Source organism: Bufo bufo, chromosome 11, assembly GCF_905171765.1.
Source record: "Bufo bufo chromosome 11, aBufBuf1.1, whole genome shotgun sequence".
Taxonomy (NCBI): Eukaryota; Metazoa; Chordata; class Amphibia; order Anura; family Bufonidae; genus Bufo; species Bufo bufo.
In genome coordinates this window covers 88,113,438-88,137,709 of record NC_053399.1, presented here as the reverse complement: position 1 = coordinate 88,137,709, position 24,272 = coordinate 88,113,438, and the positions used below count along the sequence as shown (strand labels likewise).

At 48.2% G+C, this 24,272-nt stretch overlaps 1 protein-coding gene across 1 annotated transcript in view; it reads right to left on the bottom strand.

Annotated features, from left to right (window-relative positions):
- The window catches only part of HORMAD1 (HORMA domain containing 1), a 43,069-nt gene that overhangs the window by 7,559 nt on the left and 11,238 nt on the right, over positions 1-24,272 (bottom strand). Inside the window, exons 3-12 of the mRNA XM_040412407.1 lie at positions 17,868-18,012; positions 15,945-16,008; positions 15,396-15,432; positions 14,784-14,804; positions 13,193-13,219; positions 12,296-12,363; positions 10,247-10,392; positions 9,423-9,673; positions 6,995-7,061; positions 3,951-4,018 (exon numbers count right to left, since the gene is read on the bottom strand). Of these exons, the coding sequence (XP_040268341.1) occupies positions 3,951-4,018; positions 6,995-7,061; positions 9,423-9,673; positions 10,247-10,392; positions 12,296-12,363; positions 13,193-13,219; positions 14,784-14,804; positions 15,396-15,432; positions 15,945-16,008; positions 17,868-18,012 (894 nt within the window). The remainder of the gene's footprint in view (positions 1-3,950; positions 4,019-6,994; positions 7,062-9,422; positions 9,674-10,246; positions 10,393-12,295; positions 12,364-13,192; positions 13,220-14,783; positions 14,805-15,395; positions 15,433-15,944; positions 16,009-17,867; positions 18,013-24,272) is intronic.

Genomic DNA, 24,272 nt, shown 5'->3' with positions numbered 1-24,272 from the left:
CGGTAGACCCGGTAAATAGGCACATAGCTAGTACTGCCAGTGAGAACGAGGGAGACGGCACGAGACCACAAGGAACACCGGAACCATCCAAGTGAACAACCATGCTCTCCCCCGAGGGGAGGGCAGTGAAGGAACAGCCTCTGAAGCCTGGTCGGGGCAGAAGCCACATCGGAGTGATATGCCCCGAGCGGGAGCCAAAACAGACCCGGCGAGGAAAAGCAGTCGAGACAAAGGCCGGCATAACACCCTCCAACCGAAAGGAGGAGTGGGCAACAGGGAAGCCATAGGATAGCTCAAAAGCAGAACTCCCGCTACTCTGTGAGACGCCCGGCTCACCGCCTCGCGGAAGGCGAATACCCTGAAGAACCCAAAGTGGAGGTCCCCCGGACCTGGATAATCGAGCACCCAAGAGAAGTTGGGTGACCTTCCCGAGAAGAGCGGCCCGAAGCTGGTAGCAGATCAGACTGAGGGCGCCAATAGGAAGGACTCATACCACACTGCATCCGAAGAGGAGGAAATTGTAGTAGGCGAGGGAACCGTAGTCCCGCCAGAGCCAACGTAGAATTCGAGGGGCGCTGCAGACAGCACTCTCGACCATGTGACCGATTGCGCAGGGAAGCAATGCAGTGGGAGGACGAATGGGTACGCATCTAGGAACCACGAACACTCCCCAGGTGGAAGGGCCAACGAACATGGTGGATACCGTCACAACGGGACCACAATATACAATCCAAACCAGAGAATGAGTACCACCCAGCTTGATGCAGTAGAGAGCAAGTAGAGCCCGTCCGGGTCAGGTGGACAGAATGATTTCTTCAGAGAAGAGTGCAAGGGTTGCGACAAGCATCGTATCCCAAGAGAAAAAAGTATGTCGCAGGAGGAAGGGGGCATACATACGAGCAGCCCCGTAAGCAGTGAGAAGGCCAACCCACCTACGGGGGGTGAATGCAAACACGGCCCAAACGCACAAGAACGTCCACTCACTGCAAAAATAGTCACTCAGCGAAAGAGTCCCAGCCACAGAGTCCTACAGTATCTACGGAAGTGCAAAGTGCAACCTGAAAGGGAGTTATGCACAAGACTAGTACGGCATGCGATGGAACGCAAGCAGTCCACCCAAAAAAGGGGGAAAAGTACCTGGCAAACACTGTAGTTGGCAAGAGTGCAAAGGCCCGCCCCAAAAGGGGGGATGCCCAAGGCCAGTACCTACTTCAGAGAAGTAGGACATACCATATTCCGCCCAGAAAGGAGCCATGCACATGGCCGCACAGTATCCAGCAGGGACGCAGGAGGTCCACCTAGTGAAAGGGGGGCATGCACAGGGTTATCCTAGCATTAAGTGATTGTGCAATAATCCACCCATCACCGAATTTCGTGAGAGTGCAACTACTCCGCCAATGAAGGGGGGACGTGTACCAGTCCAGCACAGCATATACAAGGACTGCCGTGAATCTCGTGAGCGTTCAAAATTCCGCTCATGGAATGAGGGTGGTCATGCACAGGGCCAGCACCGTATCCACTGGGAGTGCAAGCATTCTACCCATGTTAGAGGGCCATGCTCATGGCCAGCAACGTATCCGGTGAGAGTGCAATATGCCACCCAGAAAGGGGGGTCATGCACATGGCCAGCATCGCATCCAGGGAGAGTGCGAGCACCCCGCCTTGGATGGGGTTCATGCACATGGCAGGCAACGTACTGGCGAGAGAACAAACACAGTCAGTGAGAGTGTATGTATGTCGCCTGAGGAAAGGAGGCATGCCCATGGCCGGCAGCGAATCCAGTGAGAGTGCGGTACACCGCCCACGGAAGGGGGGTCATGCATATGGCCGGCAGCGGATCCAGTGAGAGTGCAAGCACCCCGCCATGGAAGGGCCAGCAACTTACCGGCGAGAGAACAACCCCAGTCAGTGAGAGTGTATGTATGCCGCCTGAGGGAAGGAGGCATGCCCAAGGCCGGCAGCGAATCCAGTGAGAGTGCAGCATACCGCCTATGGAAGGGGGTCATGCACATGGCCGGCAACGAATCCAATGAGAGTGCAGCATACCGCCTAAGGAAGGGGGTCATGCACATGGCCGGCAGTGAATCCAGTGAGAGTGTAGAATTCCGCCTATGGAAGGGAGTCATGCATATGGCTGGCAGCGAATCCAGTGAGAGTGCAGTGTTCCGCCTATGGAAGGGGGACGTGCACATGGCCGGCACCGTATCCGGTGAGAGTGCAGTATTCCGCCTATGGAAGGGGTTCATGCACATGGCCGGCAGCGAATCCAGCAAGAGTGCAGCGTTCCGCCTAGGAAGGGGGTCGTGCACATGGCCGGCACCGTATATGGTGAGAGTGCAGTATTCCGCCTAGAGAAGGGGGTCATGCACAAGGCCAGGCCGCAGCCAGGGAGAGGGCAGTATTCCGCCTAGGAAGGAGGGTCATGCACATGGCAAGCACCATAACTGGAGAGGGTGGAGAAGTCACTCTCTCACCATCAGCCGTCTTCACCCTCGGTCCGTTCCAGCAGGGTCGCCCCTTCAGCTACTGGCACCGTAGTGGCAGGACGCTGGAAGAGGGGCTTGGCGTGCGGGCGACCCTTGCGCTGGCGGGATGTAGGGGAGCTAGGCTGCCCTGGACCACCTTGCCTTCTGTGGGGGAGGCAGCAGTGCGGGTGACCGGCACTGGCGCAGCTCAACCCCGGGGGAGAAGGTCTATTGCGTCTCTGTTGTCCCTGATGGTCTGGAAGAAAAAGAAAAAAGTAAAAATCTAAAATTAAACAACAAGGAGAAAACAGCCCTGCAGAGCAGAGAGTGTCTTGCCTCCTTGGACACGCAACTGGCAGTCTCTCTCTCCAGGCTGAGGGTATAGCTGTGGAGGAGGGGCTTAACAGCTTTCACTTAGTGTCACGCCTCCTAGGGAGCTGAGCTATACCCAAGGTCTTCTGTGTCCCCCAAGGAAAATGGGCGAGAAACAAGGTTTTTATTTTTTTCAGTATTCAAACACAAAACTATATAAACGTTATAAAATTGTACTGACATGGAGAATGAAGGTAACTGGTCAGTTTTACCGCATAGGAAACGTCATAAAAACAAAACCAGTAAACTGTGGCAGAATTCGTTTTTTTTTCCAATTCCACTCTATTTGGAATTTTTTTCCAGCTCCCTGCTACATTGTACACAACGTTAAATGGTGCTATTAGAAAGTACAACTTGCCCTATAAAAAACAAGCCCTCATACAGGTATGTGAACGGAAAAATGAAAAAGTTATGGCCCCGGGAATTCAGGAAGTACAAAATGAAAACGCTAAAATGGAAAATCAGTGGCTAAAGGGTTAATGTGTTTATTCTGAATAATTGGCTTACAATCATGCCCATATTATAGGTCTGCACCGCCCAATGCAAACTTTTATCATACATAGCTTTCAAGAGACCTTGAACCGCGCCCAATGGGGAAAACAAAAAATAAAGCACAGCTGTACGAGAGGTCCTCATGGTTAGGACTCATTCACACGCCCGGGTCTGTCATAACATCTGTGACAAGATGGTCAGAGGTCATCTATGAAGATGTTTGGTCTGTGTATCTGGTATCCCTATTCCACAGACACTGCGAGGCGGAGCAATATCTTACCAATGGTCCATGAAAAGCACTGACAGAACTCGGAAGACATCCATGTTGTATGAGTGGTTTCACGGACCTGTAGACTTTAGTAAGAGTGGTTGGCCCTCATCAAGGACCAAAATGGTGCACGTCTGTCAGTCAGTGGAAAATCACGGCTGAGTAAATAAACACATTAAAGTCAATGGGTACATGTGCTGTCCGTGATTCAGACGTGTGAAACAGCCCTTACTAATGTCAGGTCATTTATAGCGTATTATGTAAATCAGGGGCACTCCCACCCATTACTGATTCTTTGGGCGTGTCGGGTGACATCTGTCAGTAGGTATTATAAATAAGAAGGGCACACGTACCTGTGACTTCTGACTGGCTGGGTTCTCAGACTTCATGTCTTCATCCTCTGGACAAGCAAGGTTGAGTTCTGAAAAGATACAGAACACATTATTCTGTTGTCTTCACAGAAAAGTCTAAAGAGATGTTTCCCTCCGAGGCTCCATTGATTTCAATAATATTCTTTTGATAACAAATCCCATCAGTTTGGCATCAGAAAACCTCCTTTCCATCGGAAATCTTTTTTCCCCTGCTAGGCAGGACAGCGCAGCTTGCTACGCTAGTCTATCAGGTAAAGAAATGGAAGTCATTGCTTTGGAACGGGAAGTAGCCGCTGCTGTTCACACCACTACGTGTGGCGTTCATTCCTACATCTTTCACTTTAATTTACGGCAGCATTCAAGTGTTTTTATTGTATTATATATATATTTTTTCAAGCAAGCTGCCTGTCTGGTTCTGAAATGCACAGCTAGGCAGAAGCAGTCATAGGATCTCTGTGCAGCTTCTCAACAAAGATCTGCCCTATCTCAGCACAACACTAAGGCCCCTTTCACACGGGCGAGTTTTCCGCGCGGATGCGATGCGTGAGGTGAACGCATTGCACCCGCACTGAATACCGACCCATTCATTTCTATGGGGCTGTGCACACGTGCGGTGATTTTCACGCATCACTTGTGCGTTGCGTGAAAATCACAGCATGCTCCTCTTTGTGCGTTATTCACGTAACGCAGGCCCCATAGAAGTGAATGGGGTTGCGTGAAAATCGCAAGCATCCGCAAGCAAGTGCGGATGCGGTGCGATTTTCACGCACGGTTGCTAGGAGACGATCGGGATGGAGACCCGATCATTATTATTTTCCCTTATAACATGGTTATAAGGGAAAATAATAGCATTCTGAATACAGAATGCATAGTACAATAGCACTGGAGGGGTTAAAATAAATGAATAAAATAATTTAACTCACCTTAATCCACTTGCTCGCGCAGCCCGGCATCTCTTCTGACTTCATCTTAGCTGTGTGTAGGAAAAGGACCTGTGGTGACGTCACTCCGGTCATCACATGGTCCGTCACATGATCTTTTACCATGGAGATGGATCATGTGATGACCGGAGTGACGTCACCACAGGTCCTTTTCCTGCAATCAGCAAAGATGAAGACAGAAGGAGATGCCGGGCAGCGCGATCAAGTGGATTAAGGTGAGTTTAATAATTTTTTTTAACCCCTCCAGCCCTATTTTACTTTGCATTCTGTATTCAGAATGCTATTATTTTCCCTTCTAACCATGTTATAAGGGAAAATAATACAATCTACAGAACCCCGATCCCAAGCCCGAACTTCTGTGAAGAAGTTCGGGTTTGGGTACCAAACATGCGCGATTTTTCTCCCGCGAGTGCAAAACGCGTGATGTTTTGCACTCGCCCCGCAACGCACCCGCACCTTTTCCCGCAACGCCCGTGTGAAAGAGGCCTAAGGGTACGACCACACAACGAGGTCATGTCGTAGCTGTGATGTGTCTACTGTAGAGTACACTAGTTCAAATGCACCCACTAAACCCAGGAGGTCAAATTAAATATTCCAATAGTCTAAGACTATAATTTCCTGTTTCTGGTCTTATCATTAAAATATAACCTTTATTTATTTCTTTATAAATCAATAACCCACAAAACAAAACATAGACTGTCGGCCGACATTACAGACATCAAGTGTAGTAACATAGGTGTGAGTAGAAAGCCTGCACATAGATTTTCCCATTTCAATGGAAGGGAGAGATCTGCACCAACTTATTGAATGTCCATGCCTGCGTGTGCAGATTGATATGTTATGTGGCAAATCGAAGGGGCATTCCTGCAGATCAGCACCGTGTACATCGGATGGTACAGCAGAATGCCATACTTCTAGTAGACATGATGATAAAGGGGAGACCTATCTAAATGGAAGAATACGTTTGTCTTTTTCCCATTCAAGAGAAACATATCTGGTGCTGGAGGCGGCAGTGAATCCTCTAAGCCCCAGATCGACGAATGCAGACTAAACCAGCGAGGGCTAAGTGATTATGCGTTCTTCACTATTAAAGGGATTGTCCAAGTTTTGTTTTTTAAACTTGCCTCCCCCCAGCCAGCGGTACCTGCTGAGAAACCTATAATCACCCGCTCCCAGGTTCCCTTCAATGGACTTCTGGTCTTACCTGTCAACTTCTTCACAGCTGATGTGTCCCCAAGCGTCACCTCACTGCTGGGTGAAGCACCACATGGGACTGTCACTGGCTGCAGTGGCTCATGTGACCCCATCCATGCAGGGACGGTCCTGGGAACCAGAACGGACTGCTGGGAGGAAGGTCAGTATGGATTTCTCCACATGTACCGCTGGCTGTGGGCTAAATAAAAAAAAAAAACTAAAAAAAACTCGGACAACCCCTTTAACGTCTGCAAGGAGGTATGGATTTTCCCCATAATGAATCCCCAAGCAGTTCCTTGTCAATCACCCGCTTCAAGGATCGGACAGCGTGGTATCAGGAGGAGAGGCAGAGCGCTGCTGGGGGTAGGTCCGGTAAGTGACAATATCTGCCTGTCAATGCAGAACTCGGCCCAAGAGCCTTATATGCACATTAGGGCTGATGCACATGACCGTATGTATTTAGTGACGTCCGTTTTTTTTGCAGATCCATTGTAACGATGCCTGTCCTTGTCTGCAAAATGGACAAGAATAGGACGTGTTGTATTTTTTTCCAGAACAGGCTTGTGGGCATACAGAAAGCACATAGAGTCATTTCCGTTTTTTTGCTGCCACACTGAAATGAATGCTTCAGCATACTGGCCTCAGAAAACAAAAACGGAACCTATGTTCGTGTGCATGAGCCCTTATACTGGATTTCCAAGCATACAAATGACTGCACTAGTTCATCGGCCAATGTCACATTATACTGACAACAACCCCCAAAATCCAGCGGTGGAAACGTCAACTAATCAATGAGCATGAAGTCTACCTCATAAGTCTCGCACAGAACGACCCCGGCCTCCTAATAACCGAACAGACAGCGCTGATATTTATCCACTTTGTGCCTCTTACCGTCCACCTTCAAATCTGCAATGTTGTTTTTCTCAAAATCAACTGAAGGCTCGTGAAGTGGCTCATCCTTTATGGAGGTAAAAAGAAAATACAGCGGTTTATTCTTCCTGTAACAGATTTCATTTGGGTTTATTGATTTTGCTTTTTGTTTAGCAGAACAGAATGAGCTTCAGAAATCTAATTTCAGGGCAGCACCAGGAAGATAATAACCAGGTTGGAGTATTTAAGTCGCAGAAATGCAGCTTTGACTAAATGTGGGGCTCAATTAAAATACAATTGCCAAATGCAGTCTATTAATAAACCTGAAATGACGACAGCTCAGATTACATTAGAATAAAAAATACAGATTAACTGGAAGATGATGCTCTGGGTGCCCAGACAATGCCATGTGGTGCCCTGGGTTACCCTGAATATAAAGAGGCCTCTATCACATGTCCTTGATGATATCCGTGGTTCATCTGTGTCCATGAAGGATCCATGTTTGGTCCTTATTCCAGGTAAACTGCTAGGCTGACAATCAGTTTCCAGCGCATCTCCTACCAATGGTCCGTGATAACCACTGACAGAAAATGTATGCTGTCCATGTTGTGTCCAGGCCCATAGATTATAATGTGTGTGAGCGGTCTGTAAATGGGGTATGCTTCCGGGGTGTCACCATGGAACCAATGATTTGTGAATACACACATTAAAGCCAATGGATAGGTGAGACCGTGGATAGCACACGGTCACAACTTAGGGCTCATGCACACATAAGATCATATGAGTGTGGGACAATAGTCCCCTGGGCGGCCCGACGTGCACAGTATCATAGTAACCTATGATGCTGTGCGCTCCCGTGCATGCCGCTCCGGGACATATGGCCCGCTCATGGACCGCATGTCTCGGAGGGCATACGGTCGTGTGCATGAGACCTTACTCTGTATAGGACAGTAGCTTTATATAGTGCCCAGTCCTCACCAGACTACATAACACCTCCTCAGTTCCTCTGGTAATTGTCATTTTTGCCAGGCAAGGACTAAACACTACAAAGAAAAAATGTGGGGGATTCAGTCAGCACAACCCTATAGGGTTGTGCTGACTGAATCCCCCACATTTTTTCTTTGTAGTATATATTGGCGGCGTGGCGATCTCCATGCAGTCATGCACACCTGACCAGTTAGTCTGCCCTGGAGGCTGGTTTTAAAGTCAGTATAAAACTGAGTCTACTTCTACAGCGCCTACCAGTGGCCATTTGGCTCCAGGAGAAGTATATGGTGGGCTCAGCATGCATGTTGGTACTTGCATCCCTGGATCCGATGAAAGCTGTAACGGCACCGGACGCAGTTAAAAGCAGAGTGTGCCTGGCGTGCATGCTGCACCTGCATTCCCTGGACTTTGTGTGGCTGTCATGGCCCATAACAGGTAGGTACTAGTGTTATGGACCACTCAAATGAGACGTCCTTGACGTGGTGAGTGGCTTATTACGCTTTGGCCAAAATGTACACCAATGCCTCAATCAACATCCAGCATAGAGGCAGGGCAGAAGGCTGGTTGCAGAGTGCTATTGCATTTGTGTTCTTTTCTTTGTATAAGGACTAAACACTCACAGTCTCTCCTATGTGACTGAGAGACTTCTGACACTTATGATACTACAATTCCCAGCATGCACACTTGTTCAGCTGTTGTTGAAATTCTCATAGAAGTGAATAGAGTACACTGGGAGTTGTAGTTGAATACCAGCTGTAGTGCTCAGGGTTGCTGACCCCTGCTTCAAAAGGGTTTTTCCGAGATTTAAATACTGATGACCAGTCCTCAGGATAGGTCATCAGTATCTGATCGGTGGGTGTCTGACACCCGGGACTCCCACCGATCAGCTGTTTGAGAAGGCTTCTCCGTGCTCACCAAGCACAGCGCCGTACCTTGTATAGTGTCTCTGCTTGGTATCACAGCTCATCCCCATTCACTTGAAAGGGACTGAGCTGCTCCTAGGCCACGTGACATGTTGTCACTCCGTCTAGTAACAGCTGAGAGAAGGCCACAGCGCTGATCAGCGGGGATCCCGGGTGTCGGACCCCCACCGATCAGATACCGATGAACTATCCAGAGGACAGGTCATCAGTAGTAAAATCTCTAAAAACCCCATTTAAGGCTTCCTGTACTTGATGCATCTCCTTGTTAGGGTCTATTCACACATCCGCAATCCATTCCGCAATTTTGCGGAACGGGTTTGGACCCATTCATTTCCAATGGGGCCGCAAAAGATGCGGACAGCACACCGTATGTTGTCCGCATCAGCACTTCCGTTCCGCGGCGCCGCAAAAAAATAGAACATGTCCTATTCTTGTCCGCAGCCACGGACAAGAAAAGGCATTTCTATCATAGTGCCGGCCATGTGTGGTCCTCAAAATGCAAAACAGTTGCGGACGCGTGAATGGACCCTTAAACTTACAAAACTGCCTGTATCTTGAGCTTCGTCCACGTCCATCCTGATGGCCGGCATGGGAGTTTTGTGCTCTACATTCTTTAGGATGCTCTTTTCAAGGTTTTCCATCCTGTCTTTTTCTGTGGTCACCCTTACTTTTAAGTTATGAAAAGGTGTAGCCACCTCCCCCACTTTTAGATACATGGGTTCCCCTTCAAACATCATGCCGTCACAGGTCCCTTCTTTGAAGCCGGGAGGATGATAGTCCATTGGTGTAACTGAAAATGGCAAAAAGAAGAAAAAGTATAAGATGCAATTTATATTCTACTAGGTTATTTATCCAATGCTTTTCTAATGGTGACGAGAGTCCCAAGGTGGGGGGAAGAATTCCTATGGAGGGGGAATGTGTATACGCTTATACCATAGTTAGAGCCGTCTGAGTCTGTACGGCAGTGAATGAAGAGGTGGTATGGCTCCTTAGTATGGATTCGCATAGGCTCCATTGCATATGAAGAATTTTCTCCTAGTAGCATTGCTCCAATACATACAGAGTCAAATGGAGGACGCCACAATTGTTTTTGTCACATTCATACAGAATCTGTCAGGTCAAAAAAAAACCTGTATGAAATCAAGTGTCCATACATCCGTAGGTTGGATAATACGTACACCTTAGCTGTAATATAGTTTGGCGCACGAGCCTATACAAGTACACTTGTGTAATAAAAATCACGGAAAGTGTGGGATACGCTAAAATGTAACTTTTATTGGTATATCAATAAAAACACTTGTGTATTAACCATAACATGAACTTAGCATGTAGCGACAGCATTGAATCCATTACTAGAATTTACCTTCATCGTAATAAAAGAGCTTCATAGTCAGAAAGACATCGTTTGGCAGAGGACCCAAATTCTGCATCAAAATGTACAGTTTGCGGACCAGCAGGATGCTGGATGTCCTCAAATCTGTGCGGACGGAAGCAATGCTTCCTTTATTGCTGCAAACAAAAAATATGATAGGAGCAGGTTTATTGTACAGCGTATGATGTCGTTTCACAGGTAACGTGGCTGAAACACTAACTTCTACAAAGCAAAATTGCCATCAGTCGTGTAAAAAAACCTAAGAACATTGTGGATGCACAGAAGATGAAAAGATATCCAGTGAAATCCTCCAATCGCTTGTAGAGGGTGCGGATCAGCATATGTGGGCCGAGCTGTGCTCTCTCCAATGAAAAACGTGATGAATGGGCTTTGATCTGTTTCCCTAAGACTGATGATCTCAGTATCGCGGTTACGACTAAGGACACTGGCCTGAAACGCCTCAACTACTGCATGTTGTAAGGATTTGTCTGTACATGGATTTATGTCACATTAATAAAGAGGAAGTTTCTACAGAAAAGTATCACAGTGCCGGTAACCTTTCTTCTCACATGCTATATGGACTACCTGTTTATTCCGTGCATTTGTAAAAAGGTGAGCTGGAAATGTAACGCTTTGGACTCAGTATCGCGATGTCAAACTCAGCTCTGCTACATGTATATAAAGACTGGTGCACAAGAAGAAGCATTGCTTGGTCATTGGAGCAAGTGGCCTATTTTATATTCCATACCCTGTGACACAGCAATTGCCACTTGTGCGGCACTGCAGCCAGTGGCCGGCATCAGCAGTGTTGTGGCCCCAAGTGGCTGGGGACTGGAAAGTTGCTAAATGGGAGTCTGGGTGCAGGACTGGACAGCGTCAGCAGGTTGGTATGATTCTTTTATTATTAGGTATCATACACCTCCCTAAAAAGAGAGCAACCCCATTTAAGTGCACTTCTAAATACTTTTTACTATGGGTCTGCCTAAAAATCTCACACCGCTCTTTGTTACTGAGCCCCCTAAAGGATTGGCCATGCCCCTTATGCCACATAGGCATCAACGTAAGTCCAATCTGATCGGCTGCCCATTCAAGTGGTAGGCCTGGTCCACCGGCTGTGACAGTGGAGCACCACCAAAACATAGGGGTGCAGTGCTGAGAATCAAGGCCATGTAACCCAACACATTCCAATAAAAATCCACCATCAAATCAAAAAAACTCTACCTGCCCTACTAAACCCCTCCTGCACCCCATCTAATATACCACAGCCAGCTGCCTTCCCTAACTCTGTCACCATTAGTCCCTTGAACTTCAATTACTCACCCCTCTTTTGCAGTCGCCATCATGGCTGCCCTGACCTGAGAAGCCTCAGACACCTAACTTTTTGTTCTAGCGTCCCTTATAGCTCACTTCCCCTGACACCCATTAGGTGGGGAGATGAAAGCCCACCTCTTGAGCCTTAGAGGAAGATGAACTATTCGCTTTCCACACGAAAAACAATGTCAAGAGGCGGTTTTTAATCGATGAGATATTAAGAGGGCAGGCTGGTATAATTGATCTGTATGCAAAAACAATATGCCCGTGTGCGCAGCCATCAGTCAAGTACATTATCTATACACCATGGGGCCCGCTGTCTAGATCATTACATTGAATAGCTAGCTCTGTGTAAATCAGCCACTTGTGCTCCAGACACATTTCCTGAAACCGGAACGTCGGGTCGAATTAGACATTTTTGCATTATCAGAAACAGAAAAGGACTTGGTATTTTCTTTATCTGGTGTCAAAAGTTACAGGTGTTTTTTTTTCCTGGTGGACGACGCAGGGATTGAAAAAGAAAAGTTTAGATTTTTTGCCGTGACATTCATTTTAATATCAAATGTGGATAAAAAAAATAATAAATAAAACTAAAAAGTCCCCTTTTATTATAAAATATGTTGAAATAATTACCATTGTGACTGATTATAGTTATCTGAATGTAATCGGAAAACGGAGTCATTATCAACACCATAGAGAGGTAGGTTATCAGACTAAAGAGCTACTTACCTGGTGACGTCCATAATGGGTCCGCTAGGAGTGTAGTTAAACTTAAACTGGTAGCATTCAGTCACGGTCTGAAACCAAGAAATAACCACGGGTTGACATCTGAAGTCGGGTCAGCTTTGTACATGTCTTTATATTCTGCACACATGAAGGGGGCGGTCTGTCATCTGCCAGACTAGGCGGGCGTATAATTCTACCAGTCAGGAGAGTATAACAGAGTCTTAGGGCTGTACTGCCCCGACAGGTTATCTGACCAATCATTGTCCATCTATTGGGCAGATAATCTGTTGGTGTTACATAGTTAATACGGTTGAAAAAAGACAAACGTCCATTAAGTTCAACCAAGGGAAAGGTGGGGACGCGAATCCCAAATAATACAGCCCTTAGTGCCGCGGGAAAAGACAAAGTCGGGGAGACGGAGTGCATTCAGGCTCTGTTCACATCAGTAATACATCAGGTATTCTCCCATGTTTCCAGGTCAAAAAAGCGTCCTTTTGTCCTGGCCCAGTATGTGTCAGCATTTCTACACTGTATTGGGTAACGTAGTCTACTACGCTTTTGAATCTGAGACACATACCGTGCAGTATTATTATTATTATTTTTACAACGTGAGCTTATAGTTGCTGTGTCCTACTGCATGCTAACACATTGGCATAAGTCACAGCGTATTTTATATTGCACACTTACATAGGGCTGACATATTGGCATCACACTGTCCCCAATGGGGTTCACAAGATCACACAGACACGTGGAGAACATACAAACTCTGTGCAGGGCACCAGTGTTGACCACCGAGGTCCACCTCTGACAGACGAGATGTTTCACGATTCCAATGCCGCACATAGCGTTCTGTAAAACACTTCGCCGATACAGTACCACAGTCTGTGCTAAAATCCATACCTTTGGATCTTCAATGTCGGTGTACAGCTAAAAATAAAGTAAAATACAGCTTTATTTTGTTGACTGCAAAATGTTTAAGAAAATTGTCAAGCAGAAATATGCACTTACCATGAGAAATAAAAGTAACTGCAAAAAAGTGTGTGAGCCAGAACTTCTCGGCAGGTCCGCACAGTATTATATGGCCCAGTGGCCACTCCTATAGACATGGCTTGGCTTTCTCTGACAGCCACATTAACCATGTAAATTGGGAATAATTTAGAGGTAAAAGAATGGTAAAAAAGAAAGTCCTGGCCTCTACACATCAGGTAATCACTAGAGACGACGCACCAACGTGTCGCCGTCATTGGTCACATGATGGCAAATGCGTACAGAGAAGAGTATCCCGATACCTCCTCCCTTATTTCGTCATCGCGCCGCCCAGTAGCGTGTCACCGCATCCTTCATCCGTGCCGCTTATCACGTGAGGGCATCGGATCATACCTACCTCCCGTGCCACAGCCAAGCCTCCATTCAAGAGGCACCTTACAAACAGGTATATTAGTAATCATTACACTGCCCGTAATTTAGAGGGCGATGGCACCATCTTTAGAACCACCTGATCACATCCAAGTTACGAACATATCTGCCAATCAATATGAGTATATCTATTTGAATGACTCCTAATCTCACAAGGTGGACAGATGTAAATAAAGCAGTGATCCTAGAGCCCTAAGAGAGGTCACATGGTCGCATCAGTCTTAGTATACATCTAAGCCGGCTCATTTTAGTGTCATCCATGATGAGGAAGATTGTGTCCTATTCATATTAATATTGATACCTGTTAGGTTATTGAACTGTATATCCCCTGATGAGCCCAGGTCATTGGTATGGGCGAAACGCGTAGGGACTATATATCTATACCAATAGTGCATTTGGCATCGTAATGAACGGCTCTGCTGTAAGAATGCACCATTGTGAGCATTAAGCAGCTGCCTAGAATGTGTATCATAGAATACCTCTTTTTTCTTACTCTAACGACATATTGGATCTAGCACGTATTTATATGGTGCAACAATCTGTGAATATATCTTTATTGTTTTCTGTACTTAGATCAGGTCATCACCTAGGAGGCCGCGATCAGACCCAGCCCAATTATCATCGAACAGGGGCAATACAGGAGGTTCCTGAACACGGGATCGCCCTTATCGGGGCAGCTATTTAGTTTTTTAGGCAGGAATAAATATCTTAGGGCCACACCTAGGGACAGGCCCAGTTAAGAAGTTATCATCCTGCCTATAATTAGGGATCTCATTAAGAAACGGAAATAATTTCTTCAGAGCACCAACCGCATGTCCACTTATAAAGTGTCGATTTTTGTTTTTCTTTTTCTTTTCTTTGTGTGTTTGTTATAATGGGAGTTTGTTATTATATACGTATTATATAATAAAGGCTACGTTTTAAGGCAGGTGGTACCCTGTGATTATACTCTACACATCAGGGTAAGCTGTAAACAATCTGTATGGCAGTACATGTAATGTATAATGGACTTTGTGTTCTAGCGCACAATGACAATTGCCAAGGCAAACGCTGCATAGTAATAAGCCACACTTACCGCTAATATCACCATTCTCAGCTGTACAAAGCAAAAGGACAGATTAGAACAAGATATCACTAACTTACGGGATATGTTCTTGTAGTACTTACAGTGTCAAATGTTACATGGCTGGTAACCATAGTGTCCTCCCTGGAGAGTGCAGAACAGTGAATACAGCTCTAACCTATAACACAGTGCCCCGATGGACCCTTCTGTGCAAGGACAAGACAAGTCATACTCCCACCACTCTGATACTTATAACCTATCTAATGGCATCACAATAGGATATGCCATAAATGCCAGATACGTGCGGGTCCCACCTCTGCCAGAACGGGGCCCAGAGGAAAAACGAAAGCAGAGTGTGGACCATAGTGATGAATTGACGGGTGTCTTGCTCTCCATTCACTGCTATGGGCCTTTCAAAAATAGGCAAGCACGCTCGCTCAGATAATTTCAGAAGCCCCATAGCTGTGAACAGAGGGGGGCCACGCATTATCTATGTTCATTTGGGCCCCCATTTTGTAGAGAGGAGTGATACGCCCTAAATGGTTCTGCGTTTAGTTAGTCCTGCGTCTTTGAAACAATAATTTTGGGGCAAATTTTACTGCAACTCTGAATAATAATACTTACATATTTTTTTTGTAATGCATCATAACAGCCTAAAATCCTGCAATATAAAGACAATATATATATATATTTTATTGCATGTGGTATTAATATGCCCGTTGCAAGCCCAGCTTTTCTAAGCTGCAGGGGATAATGGGAGTGGTATTACATGGTGTCCCTTCAAAGGAATCAGTGACCAAGTTCTGCTCACGTAGCCTTCAAGCCCCCCCATTGGTGGCACACCTGACGTGTACTTCCGATGGAAGGCCCCTAGGCATGCCATTGTACTGCACAGGCATTCAGTGGCACGTGTGTCCATAGGATAAAATGGTAAAAAATCTATAACGCATTATATATGCATAGAAACATATGAAAGTGCGGTAAGCCTGGAAGATGGTCGAGTTTGCCAGATTTGAAGCAGTCACGCCTGTATTACACTGCCCGATGTTTCAGCAGACAATCGCTAATGCGCATTCGCATGAATGCTCATTAGCGATCATCTGGCAGTGTAATACTGCAGCTCATAATGCCAGAAACCCCTTGAAGTGTCCGATTCTGCTACATATTTCTCACCACTTCACCATCTGGGTGGAGCCAGGACAGCCTTTATCTTCCCTCAGGATCTTTACACATACGTCTGGCAAGAGAAGAAAGAAAAGGTCACCGTAAAAAAAAATCAATGGAAATGCCATGTCATCAGTAATTCAACCAGATTTCAAGGGAAAGATCCCATTTTAAGTAACTGTTAGGCAATCATCTCAATTTCTCATTGATCTGCTGTTTAAATAGTAATTATAACTTCATGCAACTTGATGCAGAGTTAAAGGGGTTTTCCAGCTTTTTGATATTAACGAGGTCATCTATATCAGATTGGTGGGGATCCGACACCCCCATTATCGCCTGATTGCAGCAGATGCTAATGTCAGGAACTATACAGTGGGCGGAGCTGAAAGCAGAAGGCTACACCCACTGTGTAGTTGCTGTGGCGGTATACTGCAGCTCAGCTCCCATTCACTAGGAACTGGCCTAGCCACCAGACAGAACCTTCTGCTTCCTGGTACGTCCCCGTATAGCTCCCAAACAGCAGATCAATGGAGGCGACGGGTGTCAATCTCCACTGATATGTTACTGATAAACTATCCAGAGGACAGGTCCTCAATATCAAAAACTGGAAAATGCCTTTACGGCCTCAAGCACACGGCCGTGCTGTTTTTTGCAGTCCGCAAATCCGCAAAAAACGGAAGCCGCCCGTGTTGCCTTCCGCAATTTGCGGAACGGAATGGGCGCCGGCAATATAAATGCCTATTCTTGTCCGCAAAGCGCGGACAAGAATAGGACATGTTATATTTTGTTAGCGGGGCCGCCGAACGGAGCCACGGATGCAGACAGCACGCAGAGTGCTGTCTGCTTCTTATGCGGCCCCATTGAAGTGCATGGGTCCGCATCCGAGCCGCCAAAACGGCGGCTCGGATGCGGACTGAAACACTGGTCGTGTGCATGAGGCCTAACTGTTACAAAAATACACAGTAAGTGCACTTGTCATTGATCGACAATTTAAAGGGAATCTGTCACCACGATCTTAAAGGGGTTCTCCAAGACTTTAATACTGATGACCTATCCTCAGGATAGGCCACCAGTATCTGATCAGTGGAGGTCTGATGACACCGGGACCCCCGCCGATCAGCTGTACTGGTACTGGTGCTCGCAGTAGTGACTAGGCCAGGTCCATTGGTCACATGTCCTAAGCACAGCTCAGCCCCATAGAAGCACAGCTGCTATACAATGTACGGCGCTGTGCTTGGTGAGAACGGAGAAGGCTGCGGCGCTCAAGTCTCGGAAAACCCTTTTAAGGTCCCTTTACACGGGACAATTCAGCAGGCGATTGTCGGGAAGGAACCATTACATGCAGCGATCGCCTCATCTCCTCCACAGTATGGGGAGGAAGAATCACTGATGCCATCGCTCATCCCAATACAGACTCGTTGTTCGCCAGTAGCAGACGCTGTTTAGTCGGCACGATGATTTGGGTGCCTGCACTAACGAGCTTATTACCTGATGAACTAGTGTTTTGCTCATTGATCGGGTAATCAATCAGCACTGCCACATAATCAATAACGAGCAATCCTGCCTGCGTAAAGACTCTTGGCCTGCGTAAAGGGGCCTTTAGACTATTATCTGCAGCACTATACAAGGGGTACTGCAAGTAAGGAGTCCAAATCACAATTTTTTATTTTCCTACTGCCCTCCGTCCCACCGCTGTCAGTGCTCAGAGCTGCACTGAAATACATTGTCAGGACCGCTGTGCATGCGCATTATGTTAGCACAGCACAGGAGTCGGCACTGTGTATTTCAGCGCAGCTCTGAGTGCTGACAGTAGGAGAAAAAAAAGAGATCTGGACTCCTTATCTGCAGTATTCCTCTTGTATTACTTCACATAATAGTCCATGATTGTAGGAACAGATTCCCTGAGGAAAAGGGGAGTAAAACGGTTCTTACCTTCCAGGTATTTTGTCCCATATGCATATTCAGGAAATAAGCCCCTCAGGTAAGTGACACACGACACGGAGATGGCCAGCAGCCTCTTCACAAGAACCAAAGACTGCTGCTCTGTAGCAATGCGGTTAGGTAGTGTCATCGAGCTCTAAAGAGAAAAAAATCAGCCAAATGGTACAGTAAAAATGGATGAATCCCATAGAGCCAGACAGCCCAACACTCACTGCACTGCCTGCAAATACACAAACTGGCAATTTGAGTAGAAAATTACTAAGGTAAGTCCCCATGGATTGTGCCGCAGATTCACCAGGGATTTCACGCTATACAATGACTTCAAGTGAAATCCACAGTCTTCCGTAAGATGAAACTCAGCGGCATGTTCCTGCTCCTGTTCAGATGTTTTTCTTCATGTTTGAATGTGATTTGGTGTAGTTTTGTGGTGCACAATCCATGTCAAAACTTCACTGTGCTGTCACCCTGTGTGAACATCGCCTTCAAAAATGTCTGAATAAAGCGACTTTTAATATATCTTACCAGAGAAAATTGCCTCTTTCTCGCTGGTATCATTGGGGGACACAGGACCGTGGGTATAGCTTGCTGCTGCCACTAGGAGGTGACACTAGGCTGAAAAAAGACTTAGCTCCTCCCCTGCAGGCTATACCCCCTCCAGCCTGGAGAGAGCATGTCAGTTTTTAGCTTAGTGTCGTAGAAGGCAGACTTCCCTGCTTTATGCAGGGCGGCTTTCTTATTTGATTCTTTTTTTTATTTTATATTTTTACTTTTAGGTTGGGAAACAGAGTTGCTCTGCCTCTCCGTTATCCCAGGGAGCAAAACCGGTGAAGACAATTTCCACCGCTTACCTCCCCACAGAAGAAGGAGGAGGACCAGGGCAGCCTCGCTCCCCTGCTCCCGCCAGCCAAGGGGTCACCTAGGTCCACCAAAGAAGAAGACCCTCCCGCCATGCCAGACTCCTGCCACTCTGGTGCCAGCAGCTGGGGAGGTGACCCTGCTGGAAAAGCTGACCCGCCGGTCCACTAGGGAGGGTGAAGAGAAGAGGAGGAAGATGGGGTGAGTACACAGGACTAGGTAAATAGGTTAACCCTCTCCCTGCCTCCCTCCCTCCCTCTTTGGACAAGTACCGGGCTCCCTCTTCTCCCCAACTCCCACCGTTTCTTTGGCAAACGCCGGGCTCCATCTTTGGTGCCCAGGATTTCTGAGGGCATCCCTCCACTACCCCTCATGGCGCATAGGGGGTTAATGGCCATGTCCCACACTGCCGGACACAGCAGGCGGGCGGCCGTCCGCGCTGCTGCGGCCCAGACATTAGGACCAGCGTTATGCAGGGAGGGGAGCGGAGGAGGTTCCCGGCTCCCCAGCACTAGTATCCACCCATCTAGGCAGCAGGCGCCGCACGCGCCGCTCCGGAAGGCTTAAAGCCGCACAGGACGACTGGACCCTGGCTTCAATTGCCATACCTCCCTTCTGTTTCCAGTCCCAGCGGCTCCGAATCGCGGCCGGCCGGCAGTGGCATCCCGGTCGGCCGTGCTCCACGGCCTACTAGGCCGCAGCCCTCGTAAGGTTATGTGAGGAGGGGGGGGCGCAGTCTGGCGCGAATCCTTCCCGCCTGCCCCCCCTTCCCCAGTACCTCGCTGAGCCCCGCCCCCGGTCCTCCAGGAGGTTAACCCTTCATGACCAGCCACTGCATTGAGGCTGGCACATGATTATACTATCTGCAGTGCAAGGGATTTTATTACTGGGCATTTTAACCCCTCCCTGCCTCTTGACCACTTGAGACTGGGCATCAATTTTAAAATGAATAAATAAATATAATGAAAACTAAAGTGCATCCCGGATAGAGGAGCACCTCTGTGTTTTCCCAATCCACCATCATGAGTTGTTTGATTGATGAGCACCGACCGCGCAGGACCTTCCCACTCGCCCTCCGAGGTCATGTGGTTGATAACCTCCGTTTGCGCACTCCAGTGGAGCTTCTCCAGTCATTCGCTTGGTTGATAGCTCTGCCTGCGCAATCCAATGGTGGACCCTCAGACCTTCCCAATCACCCTCCGGGTTCATTTGGTTGATAGCTCTGCCTGCGCAATCCAATAGAGGACCTCCGGAATTCCCAATCACCCTCTGGGGTCGCTTGGTTGATAAGCACTGCCTGCGCAATCTGATTGAGGACCACTGAACCTTCCCAATCACCCTCCGGGGTCGCTTGGTTGATAGCTCTGCCTGCGCAATCCAATGGAGGACCTCCGGACCTTCCCAATCACCCTCCGGGGTTGCTTGGTTGATAAGCACTGCTTGCGCACTCCAGTGGAGCATCTCTGGACCTTCCCACTCACCCTCCGGGGTCGTTTGGTTGATTAAGCACCGCCTGCTCAGTCCAATGGAGGATCGCCGTACCTTCTCAATCCACCCTCCGGGGTCGCTTGGTTGATAAGACACCGCCTACGCAGTCCGGTAAGTGATCCTCTGGAAGTTCCCATTCCACCCCCCTGGTAGTTTGGTCGATAAATTCCACCAGGACAGTCTGCGGCTGCCATGGACAAGACTCAGAGTCAAGATTGCACACAAGCGGACCAGAGCAGGATGTATTCCTCCTCTATCACTCCCGCACCCCAATCTTCCTCCCAGGGTCATGCTCAGACGCACCCTTCCTCCCTGGGAAGTTTCTGTCCGAGGGGGTGGGGGGATCACTGATTCGTACTCTGTCATTACACAGCGCAATCTTCCCAGTTTGCCTTAATGGTAGGCAGCAGTATTTGTCGTATGCATTACTCCCTTACTTAGGCGGAGTATTTGCACTATTTCTGGATACGGTACTTGCCTTAGACATTACCTCCTTCCATAGGTGGACTAACGGCACTAGCGCTGACTTCAGCGCCGGCAGTAGGCGTTCCCCCTTCTGTAGGTGGCGGAATTGCAGTTCCACGGGTACCATACTTACCGTATGCATTAGCCTCTTCCATAGGTGGCGTTAGGGCACAGTGTTCCCCGTATCCATTACCCCTCTCTAGGTGGAGTAATTGCACTCTCACCGGGTACTAGACTCGCGATATGCATACCCTTTTCCTTAAGTGGCATATTCTCTCTGCCACTGGTTTCAGTTCCTGCAGTATGCATCACCCCTTTCCTTAGGAGGGGTGCTTACACTTCCTCGAGATACAGTTCTTGCAGTATGCGTTGTTCCCCCTTTTGGGCAGAATTGTTGCACTACCACTGAGGCAGTGCTCGATGTAGGCATCGTCAAACTCCATTGATGGGGTACTTCCAGTACCGTTGGATATGGTTCTGACGGTGCGCTACCCCCTTCCTTGAGCGGAATGCTGCACTTCCACTGGAGGTTGTTTCTTTAGTCACATTGACATCTCCATGCTTACTGTTATTTTACCCTTTCGTTAGTGATCGCTAACGGGTGGATGACTAAGCATCTTGAGATGCGGCACCTCCACTGTGCCAGGGTTCTAGATGCTCTAGCTTCTTTTGGTGCCCTGGACTCTTCATCTGGTAACTATGGATACCTACATTGGATACCGTGGCTATTTTCCTGTTGTGGCCTTTTTTCTTGCCGATACTGGTTTGGGCTTGAATATATCACCCTCTGTCATCTCAGGGTGTTACCCGGCAACACGTCAGTATCCTAGAGACCACATCTCATTTGGTCATGGTATTTGTCCTCTCCAATGTAAAGGGCGTACGCCTTTGCACATAACATTGTGATTCCGCTCCGACGAGTCGAGGTTCGTACTGACTCTGTATTCTCTAGCCCCACTCCTCCTTATCTGGGAAAGTGCACCTTTTACGCTGGTGCTAAGACCGGGTCGTAGCCGTTGCAGTGGGCGCCCCCCCCTCAGGTAGTGGTTCTTCCCTGACGCTAGCTTGGCGATTGCTCCTGTTGGGCGCCCTTGTCTGGGTGTTTTAGGCTAGCTCTGCTTACCTGGGGCAGTAGGGTTCCATGACTTATACTGCAAGTCCTCAGACCTTCCCCTCAGCATTGACAGGATATACTGTGACTACAATGATACGAGGGGGTCTTTGCGTTGTCTCGACATACTGGGGTTCTTCCTCCACAGCTCCTTCATTTGGTGGCGGTTTTTTTCTAACGCCGCATTCGGTGGCCTCCGCCGTTTGGCCCCCTCCTCAGCTGGAATATGATGCTTGCTATAGTCTTGTGGTTCGCCTTGCATGGGTTCCTTCTTAGGCGGAGTATGGCACCGCCACTATCATCCCGTGGCTTCTTCTGTATAGTGCCAGTCCCAGATAGGGAATGAGCTTCTCTCCTTTCATCTTTTTCCTTCTCTGGCTCCGGGGTCACGGCCACCCCCCAAGCCTTGGTGGCTCCTACGTTACTACTTTTCCTTTTCTATTTTTTCTTCCTCCTCGAACCGCTGGTGCTTGTCTCTCCCTTTTATCTACCTGACCAGTAGCCATGCGTGGCGCTGCTCTGGACTCCCCTCATCATTTTTTTCCTATCTGACCGGTGTTCCCTGATACGGGTGGGGCGTTGGACGTCGTCATCGCACTCTATCTAGCAGGGGTATTTCTCTTATCTTGGTCTAGTCAAAATATTCGTCGAGCGGCGTTGCCACGCTGTCAATATATGGTCACTGACGGAGCTCCTCGCCGTCGGTGGTTCTCGCACCAGATTTACTCTACCTATCTCACATGTATTGATTCCTTGGCCCGCGGTGGGCCGTGTCTGATTCAGGCGTTTTTTCTCTGTGGGTTATCAACCAGCTTTTCAGTCTCCCCGCAAGCCTCTTCGGCTCTGGGGCATCGGTCGGCCAATCGACCGCTTCTGTGGAGCGTCTCTCTTTAGCAGGGGTGTATCCCGTGGCCTGGGTTTTTGGTTCTGCATCTAGAGTTAGGGCAAACTACCTGGTTTCGTCCAGGCGACCGATGGGTCGTTTGGTGGCCTTTCAGTGAGGAACATGACCTCTCTCTGTAAATCTTCTTCCCCTCTTTTCATTTCTGGGAAGGTGGCATTCCTGGGGGCAAGTTTTTTCCATCCCACAAATTTGGGAGTTGGGAGTGCCTTTTCTTGTACGTACATTTTTTTCTTGTCAGGTACTTGCATAAGGCAGTGCTCCACCCATTACCTCTTTTTTGCTGACTGTAGTCGCTGCCTTCCATGTCGACAGGACATTGTTTTTCCTTTCCCCCCGCACTCGAGAGAGTGTGCTCTCCATCAGGATGTATTCGAGCTCAGAGGTTTGCTTGTCCATGACTAGCTCTTTCCACCGTGCGGATTTTTACCTGGTCATTCCGGGAGGTCCTTGGAAGGGCTTGATGGTCTCCAAGGGGTGTTCCAGGTGGATCCTTTGGCGGCTGCTTGGGCATTCCGCTCCCGGGGCAAGGCACTGCCCGGTGGAGTTTGGGACATCTGACCAGTGGTCAACTCTTTGTGAGATACATGTTTCACCCTGCATCAGCTTCACGGTTGTATAAGGCAGCGCCTTGGTCTTCCTGGCGCGCGTTCACCAAGTTTTTTGGCAGGTGCTTCCTAGGCATCGCCAGTGCTGCTCCGGCCCGCCGGGTCTCGCGGGCAGTAGTGCATTAGGCATTCTCGAGGATGTTACTACATGGGCATGGACTTTTTTCCCTCCCCGTGGACTGCTTTAGGACGTCCCACGGTCCTGTGTCCCCCAATAATTCCAGCGAGAAAACAAGATTTTTGTGAAACTCACCTGTAAAATCTCTTTCTCGCGTAGTTCATTGGGGGACACAGCACCCCCCCAGTATTTATTATTGTTGATAGGGATGTCTGGTTGCCGGTCGGGTGTTTAGCGGGTTCGCTTCCGCCGGTGTTTGTTGCATTCTCCTTTACTTGGCACATGTTTTCTACTGCTCCTACTGCTTGAGCACAAACTGACATGCTCTCTCCAGGCTGGAGGGGGTATAGCCTGCAGGGGAGGAGCTAAGTCTTTTTTCAGCCTAGTGTCGCCTCCTAGTGGCAGCAGCAAGCTATACCCACGGTCCTGTGTCCCCCAATGAACTACGCGAGAAAGAGATTTTACAGGTGAGTTTCACAAAAATCTCGTTTTCTCCACTTATCAGGCCCATTTCCTGTCCTCCCCTCCATAAATTGATAACTCTCTCTGAATTCACTGCTAAATCAGTCTTGGGAGACAAGACGGGCAGCACTGAGGGATCACATTTTGTGCTGCCCATGGAGGAGGGAGGTGGAGCTGAGAGAGAAGCAGGGAGACTCACACAGACATGCTGCAGATTCATATCTACACCGATCAGGACGTGAGACACAGAGATAGGAGAGCAGAATCCCCTCTACTTCTTGTCTGCTGTGTATGGGAGACATCATAGCAGCTAGTCTCCATCCATCAGCAAAGGGACAACTGAGATTTACGGCTCATTCACACGACTGTATGACTGAGTGCGCACCCG